Consider the following 16015-nt stretch of genomic DNA (forward strand, 5'->3'; position numbering starts at 1 on the left):
ATGTTAAACAAAACCGGCCCCAAAACTGACCCCTGAGGAACACCACTAGTGCCCCCTCTGCTGAATGAACTCCATTTACTAAGACACTTTGTTTTCTGTCCTTAAGCCAGCATTCCACCCAGTTCACAATTTTTGAATCTAGACCAAGGAAATACAGTTTGTGAATTAGTTTATTGTGTGGGACGGTATCAAATGCTTTGCTGAAATCTAGATATGCTACATCAACTGCTCCACCCTTGTCTAATACTTTTGTTACATAATCAAAGAAGTCAATTAGATTAGTCTGACATGATCTCACTGAAGTAAAACCATGCTGATTTTGGTCCTCTAAATTGTTTGCCTTTATGTAAGTCATAATTCTTTCTTTTAAGAGGCTTTCCATTAATTTCCCTACTACTGAAGTTAAACTAACTGGCCTGTAGTTGCCAGATTCTTCTCTACTGCCCTTTTTATGAAGAGGTATTACATTAGCTATTCTCCAATCATCTAGGACAGTTCCTGTTAATAGTGACTGATTAAACAGATCAGTAAATGGGACAGTTAGCACTGATCAAAGTTCTTTTAAAACCCTTGGATGAATATTATCAGGACCCACTGCCTTTTTAACATTTATTTTTGATAATGCTAACAAAACCTCATCCTCTGTAAAAAGATTACTGTTAAGCTTGTTTCTATTTTTCGTAGCATCCCTTAAAGGGACAGTAAACCTTAAAAATTATGTTATATAATTCTGCACATAGTGCAGAATTATATAACATTATATTAGCCAAACTTTGTAAATCATAATATTCCCTTTTTATTTTGTAAAAATACTGTTGTTTTACAGACCCGCTCTCTGTACTCTGCTGAGCGGGTTTGTTGTTTTTCCTGAGCGCATCGGGCCAGCTGTATAGTCACAGCCCGGCCCGACCGCGCCATTAGACACAGTGCAGCTCGCTCCCGCTCTGTCTGACAGCAGGAGCGAGCTGCACTGTGTCTAATGGCGCGGTCGGGCCGGGCTGTAACTATACAGCTGGCCCGATGCGCTCAGTAAAAACAACAGACCCGCTCAGCAGAGTACAGAGAGCGGGTCTGTAAAACAGCGGTATTTTTACAAAATAAAAGGGAATATTATGATTTACAAAGTTTGGCTAATGTAATGTTATATAATTCTGCACTATGTGCAGAATTATATAACATTATTTTTAAGGCTTACTGACCCTTTAATGTAGACATTGTATCTTCACAATCTTTTGTGAAAACAGAACAGAAGTAATCATTGAGACAGTCTGCAATCTGCTTATCTCCTTCTATTATTCTACCATCAACTGATTTCAATTTTACTATTCCTACCTTATTTTTTCTTCTTTCACTGATATATCTAAAGAATGTTTTGTCCCCATGTTTTACTGACTGTGCTATCTTCTCTTCTGTATGAGTTTTAACCTTCCTAATTAACTACTTAGTTTTTTTTTGTTGGAGTCTCCATATTTTCATATCATCATCTGCTTGTGTCTGTAATTTTTATAAACTATCTTTTTTGTCTTTACAGCATGTGCTACTTCTTTGGAAAACCAAATTGGTTTCCGCTTTCTTTTACTTTTAAAGACATATCTAATACAGTGTGCAGTTGCATCTAAAATGGCACCTTTCACAAATTCCCACTGTTCTTGAACCCCTGTAATAAGAGTTTTCCCTTTTAAATAGTTTTTTAGGTATTCTCCCATTAATGGAAAATCTGCCGTCCTAAAGTCTAAAACTTTTGTTTTAGTCTGGGTGGACAGTTCCTGCACATGAATACTAAACCAAACAGATTGATGATCACTAGAGCCTAAGTTCTCACCTACAGACACATCTGAAACTGTATCACTGTTAGTAAGTGTTACAGAAGCATTAGTTATTTTGTTGTGAAGAGCTTATTTCCCAGCAGCAATGCCTGAACCAGCAAGCCAGCGCCTAAGAAGGGCTCCAAGAAAACCGTAACAAGTATCATTTCATAAAGAGTTAACTCTTTTTTTTCAGCTTTTAGAAACTATTGTCTAATCACCTCTGGAGCCAGACTGGTAATTGATAAGATGAACTTGTAAACTTGTTATCTTAAGTACTGTAATCCTATTGTGGCCTGTCAAAGGACAGTGCTCTCTATCTAAATGTGTGATGGGGGATTTTGTGCTTCCCCCCCTCTCCCCCTGGGAGTGCCCTGTGTGCATGTAACCTTAATAAAAAGCAGGCTGGGCATCCCAGTCCTGAGTTCTTGTTTGACCCTCAATCGCAGCGTTGACTCGTTTTTGTGGGCAGAAGGGTATCCTAGCGGTACTGCAGCTAAGGGAGATTATTCTATATTTGCGAGACTCATATAGAATACTATGGAAAGCAGCTTCTCCCCTCTTTAGCAATAGGGATCCAGGCTACTAAGCGGTCCATCTCTCAGCGAGACTAAGGGTAACCGTAACATTTGGCGGCAGCGGCGGGATTTTCCTGGATTTCCTAGGAGAGGTACAGAACGGATGGAGAGCGCTTACGAAAAATTGAAGCGTACAACCCAAAAGGATTTACTTGAAAGCAGAGGGGGGTACGCCAGCAACCGGCCGAGGAGAGAGCTGATCGCAGAATTGACCGAACTGGATCGGAGCTTCACAATGGCGGAAACACCGACCACGATTAGTGACGAAAAAACCAGGATTGTTCGGGAAAGGCTCTCATTATACGGGCCGAACCCCTCCATGGAATTGGTACAGCAGTTGATGGCAGAGGCGGACGAGGATATACGAGAGACTCGAGCCCACGAACTCAACCTAGCGAATGCACACCGCAATGCTGAAGCCCCGCAGGTAATCATCCCTGTCGAAAATGCTGGGAGGCCCAAGATACCCTATGCGGCATTTCGACCCTTCCTAGAGAGCGAGACAGGGATTGATGAATATTTGGCGGACTTCGAAAGGCAATGTGCCCTGCACCAGATTCCCAACAGAGAGTGGCCCACGATATTGTCTGGGAAACTATCCGGGCGAGCCCTGGAAGCCTTTCGTACTCTGGGTGCTGAGGAAGTGACACAGTATGAGCTAGTTAAGGAGACACTGTTGCGACGGTACGCTGTAACTCCGGACACGTATCGCCGACAGTTTCGGGGCACGGAAAAGAAGCCTAACGATACCCATATGGAATGGGCGCACCGAATGCGGAGAGCGGCAAATCACTGGCTGAGCGGAAGTAAAGCGGTGACTGGGGAGGAAATTTTACAATTGTTTCTCTTAGAACATTTTTATAATGGCATGGAACAGCAAGGGAAGGAATGGCTGCGAGACAGGCGGCCTTCTACCTTAGAAGAAGCAGCCAAATTGGCCGATGAACATTATGACTCCCGTCTTCACGAACCCATGAACTACCGAGCTCCAGCACGGGTCGAACCCAGAGAGGTTTACCGTGCACCCCCTCGTACTGAATTCCGAGCCCCGGTGCCCACAAGGCCCGTCCGACACTCAGGACCACCCAATAACAGCTCTGAGCGTCCCAGACCGACTTGCCACCGATGCAAGCAACCAGGGCATTTCATGGCTAGCTGCCCCCTTAATACGCACCAGACACCCAGGAATTACAATTACCCCTCTGGGTCCTATCGTCCGGCCCGGGCCCTCTGTGTTAACCAAGAGGCCCCTATGGAGGGATATGTGGGGCCGCTTCACGAGGCAGACCCTGTATATGCTGCCTCAGATAACCGCCAGCACCATCGGCAGAGGGTATGGCTCGAGGGGCGATCTACCGAGGGATTGCGAGACACAGGGGCTACTATCACGCTGGTACAGAGTCATTTGGTGCCAGAGCACAAGCGATCCGGACAGACTGTGGCCGTTAGAGTGGCGGGGGGGGATGTGTACAAAATTCCAACAGCTAAAGTGCATCTTGATTGGGGAGCGGGAAAGGGGGCTGTGAACGTGGGCCTAATGGATAATTTACCTGCCGAAGTACTACTGGGCAACGATTTGGGCCCCATGACTTCTGCCTATGCTCCAGTATGCAACAACGAGGCGGACCCAGTGACTACACGGGCCCAAGCCCGGACGGAGCGAGAGCTCTCACCAGTGCGGGAGACACAGGTAAGACCTACCCCGACCTTGCCTGACAGGTTAGGCCCCATACCCTGGGACACCCCAGATGCTTTCGAGGCAGAGTCTAAGACTGACCCGACCTTACAAAAGTACCGGGAACGAGCAGAGACCGGAGGGGGCGGGGCAGATAACGAAACATTCTTATGGGAAAAAGGGAAACTATACCGCTGGACAGAGAAAAGGGGACAGCGTAGGCGACAGCTGGTAGTGCCCCACAAATACCGTCAAGAAATCCTCAAAATAGGCCACGACATCCCCTTAGCAGGCCACCTAGCCGTTACCCGTACCCTACACCGCATTACTCACACGTTCTTTTGGCCAGGGGTGCACGCTGACGTTAGAACTTACTGTAACACCTGCGATGTGTGTCAACGAGTAGGAAGGCGAGGCGATCACCCTAAAGCCCAGCTAGTAAATATGCCCATTGTAGAGGAACCCTTCAGCCGGGTTGCTATTGACCTAGTGGGACCACTGGCTACCCCTAGTCCCTCCGGTAAGCGATACATTCTTACCGTAGTGGACTACGCTACCAGGTACCCAGAGGCTGTCGCCCTATCCAACATACAAGCGGATACGGTAGCGAATGCACTAGTACAGGTGTTCTCCCGGGTAGGATTTCCAAAAGAAATCCTATCCGACCGAGGCACCCAATTTACGGCTGAATTGACCCAACAACTCTGGCAGGTTTGCAAAATTAAGTCCCTCCTGAGCTCCCCATACCACCCCCAGACGAACGGGCTGTGTGAGAGGTTCAATGGGACCCTCAAGCAAATGCTCAAGACGTTCACTCAGGAATACCGAGACTGGGAACGCTTCCTGCCGCACCTCCTATTTGCTTATCGGGAGGTGCCCCAGGAAACGACAGGGTTCTCTCCCTTCGAGTTGCTCTACGGAAGAAAGGTACGGGGACCCCTAAACCTGATCCGGGAGCACTGGGAGGGAGAGATGGAGGCTGACGGTGTCCCCATTGTGCCATACGTGCTGGAACTCAGGGACCGAATGGAGCAATTAGCCAAATCCGTGCGGGCTAATCTCCAGTTGGCCCAGAGAAGACAGAAAGTATGGTACGATCGGGGGGCCCGAAAGAGAATCTTCACCATAGGACAAAAGGTGTTAGTACTTAAGCCGGTGAAGACAGACAAATTGCAGGCATCCTGGCAGGGTCCCTACCAGATCGTAGAGAAAAGGGGAGACACCACTTATGTGATAGCTAGCTGCCACGACAACAATCTTAGAAAGACATTCCATGTAAACATGCTCAAGGAATATTTTGAGCGGCCAGAGAACGTGACGGCCGTATGTTGTTCCCCTCAGGAAGACCCCGACAGTTTACCCATTCCAGACCTATTAGAAAAGAGCATCCCCACAGGTATAGTGGCGCAGGTTCAGATAGGGGACCGACTTAGCCCCACTGAAAGGGAGCAGCTCAACCAACTCCTCCAGTCTAAACACCTCACCTTCTCCCCGAAGCCAGGGTACACTACTTTAACCACCCACCAGGTAGATACTCCGGGACAAGCTCCCTTGCGCCAGGCTCCGTACCGAATCCCCGAAGCAGTTAGGACAGGAATGAAGAAGGAGATCGATGAGATGCTCCAGCTCAGGGTAATTGAGCCCTCCGATAGTCCCTGGGCCTCCCCAGTTGTCTTGGTGCCCAAGAAAGATGGGACCACCCGGTTCTGCGTAGACTATCGGAGGCTCAATGAAAATACCGTGACGGACGCTTACCCTATGCCCAGGGTAGACGAGCTACTCGATCGTATAGCCAGGGGAAATTACCTGACCACTATTGACCTCTGCAAAGGTTACTGGCAGATTCCCCTGGCCCCGGAGGCTATCCCCAAGTCGGCATTCGTCACCCCATTCGGCTTATATCAGTTTAGGGTAATGCCGTTTGGGATGAAGAATGCCCCAGCTACATTCCAGCGCTTGGTGGATAGGCTCCTGGATGGCTTCCAGAGTTTTGCTTGCGCCTACCTGGACGACATAGCGATCCACAGTGAGTCCTGGGAGGACCACTTAGCTCATGTGGGAATGGTTCTGGATCAGATCCGGGCTGCTGGCCTGACTCTGAAGCCAGAAAAATGCCACTTTGGGATGGCCGAGGTACAGTACCTGGGTCACCGGGTGGGGTGTGGAAAGCAGCGACCAGAGCCGGCCAAAATAGAAGCTGTCGCCAATTGGCCCACCCCCATCACTAAGACTCAGGTCCTAGCCTTCCTGGGCACGGCAGGGTACTATAGACGGTTCGTACCAGACTACAGCACACTTGCCAAACCCCTGACTGACTTGACCAAGAAGAACTTACCTCGACAGGTCCTGTGGTCTCCCCACTGTGAAACGGCTTTCCAGGCTCTCAAAAATGCTCTAATTAACGCTCCTGTCTTGGCGGCCCCAGCCCTTAACAAACGTTTTATCGTCCATACAGATGCTTCCATGTTCGGGCTGGGAGCCGTCCTCAGCCAAGTAGGCGAAGATGGAGGGGAGCATCCAGTTGCCTACATCAGCCGGAAGCTCCTGCCCCGCGAAGTCAGCTATGCAGCGGTCGAAAAGGAGTGTTTGGCTTTGGTGTGGGCATTAAAGAAATTGACTCCCTATTTATATGGTCAGGAGTTCACTCTGGTCACCGACCATAACCCGTTGGTGTGGCTGAACCGGGTCTCTGGAGATAACGGCAGGCTATTACGTTGGAGCTTATCGTTGCAACCCTTCAATTTCACCATTACTTACAGACCTGGGAAACAGAATGGCAACGCCGACGGGTTGTCCAGACAAACCGACCTCAGCCCCGCATAATCAGCGGTCTGGACAGCCTTAGTCTGCCCCGAAAAGGGGTCAGACCGTGTCTGCCAGAGTGTTCCACAGAAAGGGAGCACTGTTACAGAAGCATTAGTTATTTTGTTGTGAAGAGCTTATTTCCCAGCAGCAATGCCTGAACCAGCAAGCCAGCGCCTAAGAAGGGCTCCAAGAAAACCGTAACAAGTATCATTTCATAAAGAGTTAACTCTTTTTTTTCAGCTTTTAGAAACTATTGTCTAATCACCTCTGGAGCCAGACTGGTAATTGATAAGATGAACTTGTAAACTTGTTATCTTAAGTACTGTAATCCTATTGTGGCCTGTCAAAGGACAGTGCTCTCTATCTAAATGTGTGATGGGGGATTTTGTGCTTCCCCCCCTCTCCCCCTGGGAGTGCCCTGTGTGCATGTAACCTTAATAAAAAGCAGGCTGGGCATCCCAGTCCTGAGTTCTTGTTTGACCCTCAATCGCAGCGTTGACTCGTTTTTGTGGGCAGAAGGGTATCCTAGCGGTACTGCAGCTAAGGGAGATTATTCTATATTTGCGAGACTCATATAGAATACTATGGAAAGCAGCTTCTCCCCTCTTTAGCAATAGGGATCCAGGCTACTAAGCGGTCCATCTCTCAGCGAGACTAAGGGTAACCGTAACAGTAAGTATTAGATCTAATATAGCTTCCTTACGAGTTGGTTCCTTGACTTATTGCTCAAGTGATTCCCCTAGCAGAGATTCAAGAATATACCTGCTTCTAGCTGATCTAGCAGAAGGAATCGTCCAGTCTATATCTGGCAAATTAAAGTCCCCCAGTACTATAACCTTACCCTTCATAGTCATTTTGGTTATTTCTTCTATTAACAGATTGTCCAGTTTTTCATCCTGCAATGGAGGCCTATATACAACCCCTATTCTAAAAACATTTTTATCTCCAATTTCCAAAGTCACACAAATACTTTCCACCTCATCATTTGTTCCTACAATTTCAGTAACCTTTATATTTTCATTTACATACAGAGCAACTCCTCCACCTTTCTTTCCAACTCTGTTCTTTTTAAATAACCTGTATCCAGGTATGACTATGTCCCAGTCATGCAAATCATTGTACCATGTTTCTGTTATAGCTACTAAATCCAAGTTGTCCCTAGTCATTATTGAAATGAGTTTAGGTAATTTATTTCCTAAGCTGCGAGCATTTGTGCCCATGGCACGAATAATTTTTCCACTAGAATTTCTAGAATTGTTACTTGGACTACCAGTTTTGGCATGCTGTGGGGGGCAGGTGGATATATTAATTCTACCCCCCTTTATTAGTTTAAATGATTTCTAATAAAGCATTTGAACTCCTCTCCCAGATACTCTGTTCCTTTAACATCCAAATGCAAGCCATATCTCCTAAATAACCTAGTATCTTTCCAAACAGAGCTATAATGGCCAATAAAACCAAATCCTCATTCCCTGCACCATTTATCTAACCAAGAATTAAATGTTGTTATCGCTCCATCTTTCCTGCTTCCTGGCCATACACAGGTAAAATAGCAGAAAATTATAGAGTTGATGCCACATTCTCTAAATGATTACCTAGGTCACAAAACTCTTTCTGAACAGCAGCAACATGATTACTAGCCAGATCATTTGTTCCTAAATGAACAATCACATCTAACTCACTTCCCTTTCCTGCTGCCTTAACAATTCCCAAAATACGATTCTTATACCTATGAGCAGTAGCTCCTGGAAGACATCTAACTTCCCTTGCTTCTCCTTTACTTTCAACTAAATACACATTCCTCAAAATAGAGTCACCCACTAACAGTCTTTTCCTCAAAAACACATCTGCAGTTCTTTCCTGTGTTATGTCACCTGGAGAATCAGGTACCAATAGATTTAAATAACCTGTTACAGCTTCAGAGGACTCAGAAACAGCAATCTCCAGATCACAAGTGTGATTGGCAAGAGCAGCATAGGAGTTTTGCAATGGCAGAGGTTGTGGGCAATGCTTCTGTTCTACTGTTATAATTCTTCCAGAGCCTACAGTGATCCATATGTCTCTCCTTGCTGATCTCTGGGGTAGTTTCTACACATATATATAATTGTTATTTTATTTTAATATTTTCATATGTCCTGTATGCATATAAATGTGACCTATTGGTCAAAAATAGTTTTAGTAGTGGGAGAGAAATACTCTTATTTTGTCAAGTACATGTATGAGTATATATATATATATATATATATATATACACACAATTATTTTATTTTAATATTTTAATATGTCCTGTAACTCTGCAAATTGCAAACTATGAAACCACCAAAACATAGCACAATGGTTAGAATGTTATTACTTAGAAATTAAACAAGTATTTCATTTTTGCATTTCAGGTCCTATCATGAAATCAGCTGCACTGTTTGCTGTCTTCCTTCTTGCACAGTAAGTACTGGGATGCTGCTGATATATATTTTAACGCTAACCAATAACTTTTTTGCATTTCAATAAAATATTTGTAATTTCTCTTCACAGTTTGCATCACCAGGGCTGGAATTTCCTTCTAGCATCCATCAGGCAAATTTGGAAACTTTTAGGTTTGCCACTTCAGCCATGTTTCCTTCGACACTTATGACTTACACATGCTGTATAGGGTGTCTAGGGAGGAACATGTATTGTTCTGTTCATCAGTAATATTCATGTAATGTCCAGAGGCACAATACATGTTCCGCCCTGCTTACCCTGTAGCATGCATAACTTATAAGTGTGCAGAAAAACATGGTTGACGTGGCAAGCCTACCTCCAATCGACCACAAGTTATACATTGATTATGTCATCAAGTACCCCAGGGTGTTTGGGTTAATTGGTTATGAATACACGGCATGAGAGTTTGAACTAGAATCATACACAATTAATATAAATGGTATGTGTGCATGGGGAACAGTCTTTTTATGTGGTAAGATACTTTCTATATAAAAGTAAAAAATTCTGGGCTTTGGTTTACAGACATAGATAATATAAAGAAGCATGTGTTTACATAAAGTGGTAAAATAAGGATTTCTGAATTCACTGCAAGCGCTAACTGTTGTGCACTCGCAAAAAGGGGTCTATCATGGCTCTTTGTGCATGTGCGTATTACAGGTTGAAAGTAAATGCGTTCGCTCGAGGGCAATTGAATTTATCTGTAGACAGTTATAAGGTATGAGAAGACACAGTTCTTCACAGAGACCTTTGAAAATGAAAGAACAGAGTAGCCAACTCTGGCTTTCTAAACTAGAGCAGCAATTGTTAGGAAAATGCAGTAAGTACCTCTTTACAAGTTCCTAACTGCTTTAAAGCCACCACTACCCGACTGCAAGGAATAACGTGGAATACGGCTATACCCCAAAACTTGCTTGTAGATTAAATCAAAATCTTTTTTCAGACACCTATACTTCACCTCCTCCATGCACTGAAGGCAAAGAGAATGACTGGGGGTTGTGGGTAAGGGAGTGATACTTAGCAGTTTAACTGTGGTGCTCTTTGCCTACTCCTGCTGGCCAGGAGAGATATTCCCAACAGTAATAACTCAAGCCGTGGACTCACCATATCTTAGGAAAGAAATATGTTTTTTGGTGTAAAAATAAGTGCTATATGAATGGTCAGAAGATTCCATGTATATTTTTAAATTACTGCAAAGCTAAAGATCAAAAACTTGTTGCATAGAATGTAATCTATCCATTTTATATTTATTTTATTTTTTTATCTCTTTTTAGGATGGTGGCAAGTGAAGAATATGTAAGTTTTTGTTTTTCGCATTAAAGCAAGCTCATACACATTATAATCATACAAACGTTATGTACACAAAATCGTTTAATTGCATGGCTTTAAACTGTAGCTTGCTTTAATTGTCTTGTTTTGGACATTATTATATTCTTACAGTTCATTTAACTGCATATTAAATATCTATTGCTTGTGTAAAAATGATGCTTGTCCCACACTCCCTAAAGAGGCCAAAAAGCAAATTATGTAACCTAGGTTTTCTTCTAAATGCTGCAAATTTAATAAATCTGTATTGATTTACGACATTTTTAAGCCCATTTTCATACCACCACTTCACCGCCAAATACTATCAAATAAAAAAAAAATGTTACATTTTTCACATTTTTAGGTTTCTCACTGAAATTATTTACAAACATTTTGTGCAATTATGGCACAAATGGTTGTAAAAGCTTCTCTGGGATCCCCTTTGTTCAGAAATAGCAGACATATATGGCTTTGGCGTTGCTTTTTGGTAATTATAAGGCCGCTAAATGCAGTTGCGCACCACAAGTGTTTTATGCACAGCAGTGAATGGGGTTAATTAGGTAGCTTGTAGGGAGCTTTCAGGGTTAATTTTAGCTTTAGTGTAGAGATCAGCCTCCCACCTGACACATCCAACCCCCTGATCCCTCCCAAACAGCTCTCTTCCCTCCCCCATCCCAGTACTAAAATAAAAGTTTTTTGTTGTTGTTTTTTTTTTTTTTTAAACGTATTCTGCTGTGTAGGATCCCCCCTTAGCCCCAAACCTCCCTGACCCCCCCCCCCAAAAGCAGCTCTCTAACACCCACGTTCTGCTTTATTGTGGTCATATTGGGTACTACCCAGTTTACAATCAAATATGTTGTTGTTTTTTATTTAAAACATAACTATTTTCTGTAGTGTAGCTGCCCCCCCCACCACAAAACACCCAACCCCCCTCCCTCTCCCAGATCGATTAGTTTTTTTTATTCCCACCCACTCTCCCACCGAGTCCCACCATGTCTCTGTTCCATAGTGAAGGGTTCCCCTCCATGCGTGCACCCACCCACGTGCACCCGCGCACATACCCGCACACGATCCCGCCCCCCTCCTCTGCCGATGACCGACCACCCACCTCCTTGGATAAACTCCCACCCACCAACGAACACGGCCATCGATGGCTGATGCAGAGAGGGCCACAGAGTGGCTCTCTCTGCATCGGACTGCTCAAAACTGTTATTGCAGGATGCCTCAATAGCGAGGCATCATTGCAATAACATGAAAGTGGCTGAAAGCGATCAGGATTGCTTCCACCTCTTTCAAAGACCAAGGACGTTAACTGCATTTTTTTGCAGGACGTACCCCATAAGTCGTTGGTCATTAACCCTTTGAGTGCTAAGCACTTTCCCACCTGGGTGCTAAGCATTTGAGGGTTTTTTAAATTTTACATTTTTTTAAATATTCATTTTTTACTTTTTTTCTTTTCTTTTCAGATCCCCATGACTTATACCGTTGGAAGGGTTAGGCGATTACCTTTCCAATGGTGGGTCTTGGGGGTCTGTTGCTGCTTAGATGCGCGAAAAACGGAAAGCCCCGGTGATGCCTGTCACTCTACAGGCACGATCGCCGGGGTAGGAGCGGGTGGGAGCCCCTCAAGGTGGGAGAGTGCTAGCGACGGCTCTGAGCCATCGTTAGCACCTTAGTGAGAAACTCTGCGATGGCTCAGAGCCATCGTTAGCACTCAAGGGGTTAAGGGGTTAAAGGAACAGGGAACCCCAACATTTTTCTTTCATGATTTCGATAGAACATACAATTTTAAACAACTTTTCAATTTACTTCCATTATCAAATTAGCTTCTATCTCTTGTTATCCTTTGCTGAAGGAACAGCATTTCACTAATGGCAGCAAAAATGAGCACATCTAGTCAGCCAATCACAGAAGGCAAATTTGAGAAGGCACCAATTAGCAGCAGCTCCCACTAGTGTAGGATATGTGCGTATTCTTTTTCAACAAGGGATAACAAGGGAACAAAGCACATTTGAAAATAGAAGTGAATTTAAACGTGTCTTAAAATGACATGCTCTATCTGAATCATGCAAGTTTAATTTTGACTGTCCTATCCCTTTAAGTTAATGTAAAAATGTCTCCAAAAGCTAAATATGGGAACAAAATAAGCAAAACTTTACAACCTCTTGCTAATAATTAAAATCTTTAAAATAGTGCAAGTGCCCTTTTTAGAAATTTATCTGACAAAAAAAACAACCTCTCTTTTCTCACCAAAAATGAAACTATAAGAGGTTTTAAATGAACTCCATGAAGAAGTAGATACGATATCAGACAAATAGAAGCAATTTAATGCGTAGCTGGGAGAAACAGAGTAGCAAATATCCAGCTTAAATGACAGGCAAGCAATATTGGGTTTATTGCAGCTCTTTGCTCGCGTCGGAAGAAGCGTGCATTTTACAAATTGAAATGGCAATTTACGCTTATCTGGCTAGCGTGACTTCAGAGCGCTGGTTAACTGTTACGCTTGAATAAAAAGGGGAAAAAAATAACATTAAAAGTACATTTAAAAGTATTTACAACAGTTCCACTCATAATACCACTGTCTAATAAAATCTATCTTAGACAATTGTGCATAAAAAAGTTATAAGGGTTCAAAGATATGAGGTCTCAGGTGTTAGAAAAAAACATAATTTATGCTTACCTGATAAATTTATTTCTCTTGTAGTGTATCCAGTCCACGGATCATCCATTACTTATGGGATATTAACTCCTCCCCAACAGGAAGTGCAAGAGGATTCACCCAGCAGAGCTGCTATATAGCTCCTCCCCTAACTGCCATTACCAGTCATTCGACCGAAAACATGCAGAGAAAGGAAAACCATAGGGTGCAGTGGTGACTGTAGTTTAATGGAAAAATTACCTGCCTTAAAGTGACAGGGCGGGCCGTGGACTGGATACACTACAAGAGAAATAAATTTATCAGGTAAGCATAAATTATGTTTTCTCTTGTTAAGTGTATCCAGTCCACGGATCATCCATTACTTATGGGATACCAATACCAAAGCTAAAGTACACGGATGACGGGAGGGACAGGCAGGCTCTTTATACGGAAGGAACCACTGCCTGAAGAACCTTTCTCCCAAAAACAGCCTCCGAAGAAGCAAAAGTGTCAAATTTGTAAAATTTGGAAAAAGTATGAAGAGAAGACCAAGTTGCAGCCTTGCAAATCTGTTCAACAGAAGCCTCATTCTTAAAGGCCCAAGTGGAAGCCACAGCTCTAGTAGAATGTGCTGTAATTCTTTCAGGAGGCTGCTGTCCAGCAGTCTCATAGGCTAACCGTATTATGCTACGAAGCCAAAAGGAGAGAGAGGTAGCCGAAGCTTTTTGACCTCTCCTCTGACCAGAATAAACGACAAACGGGGAAGACGTTTGTCGAAAATCCTTAGTTGCCTGTAGATAAAATTTCAGGGCACGGACTACATCTAGATTGTGTAGCAGACGTTCCTTTTTCGAAGAAGGATTAGGACACAAAGATGGAACCACAATCTCTTGATTGATATTCCTGTTAGTGACCACCTTAGGTAGGAACCCAGGTTTAGTACGCAGAACTACCTTGTCTGAATGAAAAATCAGATAAGGAGAATCACAATGTAAGGCAGATAACTCAGAGACTCTTCGAGCCGAGGAAATCGCCATTAAAAACAGAACTTTCCAAGATAACAACTTGATATCAATGGAATGAAGGGGTTCAAACGGAACCCCCTGTAAAACATTAAGAACTAAGTTCAAACTCCATGGTGGAGCAACAGTTTTAAACACAGGCTTGATCCTAGCTAAAGCCTGACAAAAAGCTTGAACGTCCGGAACTTCTGACAGACGTTTGTGTAAAAGAATGGACAGAGCTGAAATCTGTCCCTTTAAGGAACTAGCGGATAAACCCTTTTCTAAACCTTCTTGTAGAAAAGACAATATCCTCGGAATCCTAACCTTACTCCATGAGTAACTCTTGGATTCGCACCAATATAAGTATTTGCGCCATATCTTATGGTAAATCTTTCTGGTAACAGGCTTCCTAGCCTGTATTAAGGTATCAATAACTGACTCAGAAAAACCACGTTTTGATAAAATCAAGCGTTCAATTTCCAAGCAGTCAGCTTCAGAGAAATTAGATTTTGATGTTTGAAGGGACCCTGGATCAGAAGGTCCTGTTTCAGAGGTAGCGACCAAGGTGGACAGGATGACATGTCCACTAGATCTGCATACCAAGTCCTGCGTGGCCATGCAGGCGCTATTAGAATCACTGATGCTCTCTCCTGTTTGATTCTGGCAATCAATCGAGGAAGCATCGGGAAGGGTGGAAACACATAAGCCATCCCGAAGGTCCAAGGTGCTGTCAAAGCATCTATCAGAACCGCTCCCGGATCCCTGGATCTGGACCCGTAACGAGGAAGCTTGACGTTCTGTCGAGACGCCATGAGATCTATCTCTGGTTTGCCCCAACGTCGAAGTATTTGGGCAAAGACCTCCGGATGAAGTTCCCACTCCCCCGGATGAAAAGTCTGACGACTTAAGAAATCCGCCTCCCAGTTCTCCACTCCCGGGATGTGGATTGCTGACAGGTGGCAAGAGTGAGACTCTGCCCAGCGAATTATCTTTGATACTTCCATCATTGCTAGGGAGCTTCTTGTCCCTCCCTGATGGTTGATGTAAGCTACAGTCGTGATGTTGTCCGACTGAAACCTGATGAACCCCCGAGTTGTTAACTGGGGCCAAGCCAGAAGGGCATTGAGAACTGCTCTCAATTCCAGAATGTTTATTGGTAGGAGACTCTCCTCCTGATTCCATTGTCCCTGAGCCTTCAGAGAATTCCAGACAGCGCCCCAACCTAGTAGGCTGGCGTCTGTTGTTACAATTGTCCAGTCCGGCCTGCTGAATGGCATCCCCCTGGACAGATGTGGCCGAGAAAGCCACCATAGAAGAGAATTTCTGGTCTCTTGATCCAGATTCAGAGTAGGGGACAAGTCTGAGTAATCCCCATTCCACTGACTTAGCATGCACAATTGCAGCGGTCTGAGATGTAGGCGTGCAAAGGGTACTATGTCCATTGCTGCTACCATTAAGCCGATCACCTCCATGCATTGAGCTACTGACGGGTGTTGAATGGAATGAAGGACACGGCATGCATTTTGAAGCTTTGTTAACCTGTCTTCTGTCAGGTAAATCTTCATTTCTACAGAATCTATAAGAGTCCCCAAGAAGGGAACTCTTGTGAGTGGAAAGAGAGAACTCTTCTTTTCGTTCACCTTCCATCCATGCGACCTTAGAAATGCCAGTACTAACTCTGTATGAGACTTGGCAGTTTGAAAGCTTGAAGCTTGTATCAGAATGTCGTC

The 16015-nt window shown here is 44.2% G+C and overlaps 1 protein-coding gene across 1 annotated transcript in view; it reads left to right on the forward strand.

Moving 5' to 3' along the window:
- Positions 1–9256: 9256 nt before the first annotated feature.
- Positions 9257–16015, forward strand: part of LOC128636427 (galectin-9-like) — a 52974-nt gene continuing 46215 nt past the window's right edge. The window contains exons 1-2 of the mRNA XM_053689443.1: positions 9257–9302; positions 10613–10634. Coding sequence (XP_053545418.1) covers positions 9262–9302; positions 10613–10634 — 63 coding nt within the window. The 5' untranslated portion in view covers positions 9257–9261. The remainder of the gene's footprint in view (positions 9303–10612; positions 10635–16015) is intronic.

The sequence above is a fragment of the Bombina bombina genome, chromosome 1 (genome assembly GCF_027579735.1).
Source record: "Bombina bombina isolate aBomBom1 chromosome 1, aBomBom1.pri, whole genome shotgun sequence".
Classification (NCBI taxonomy): domain Eukaryota; kingdom Metazoa; phylum Chordata; class Amphibia; order Anura; family Bombinatoridae; genus Bombina; species Bombina bombina.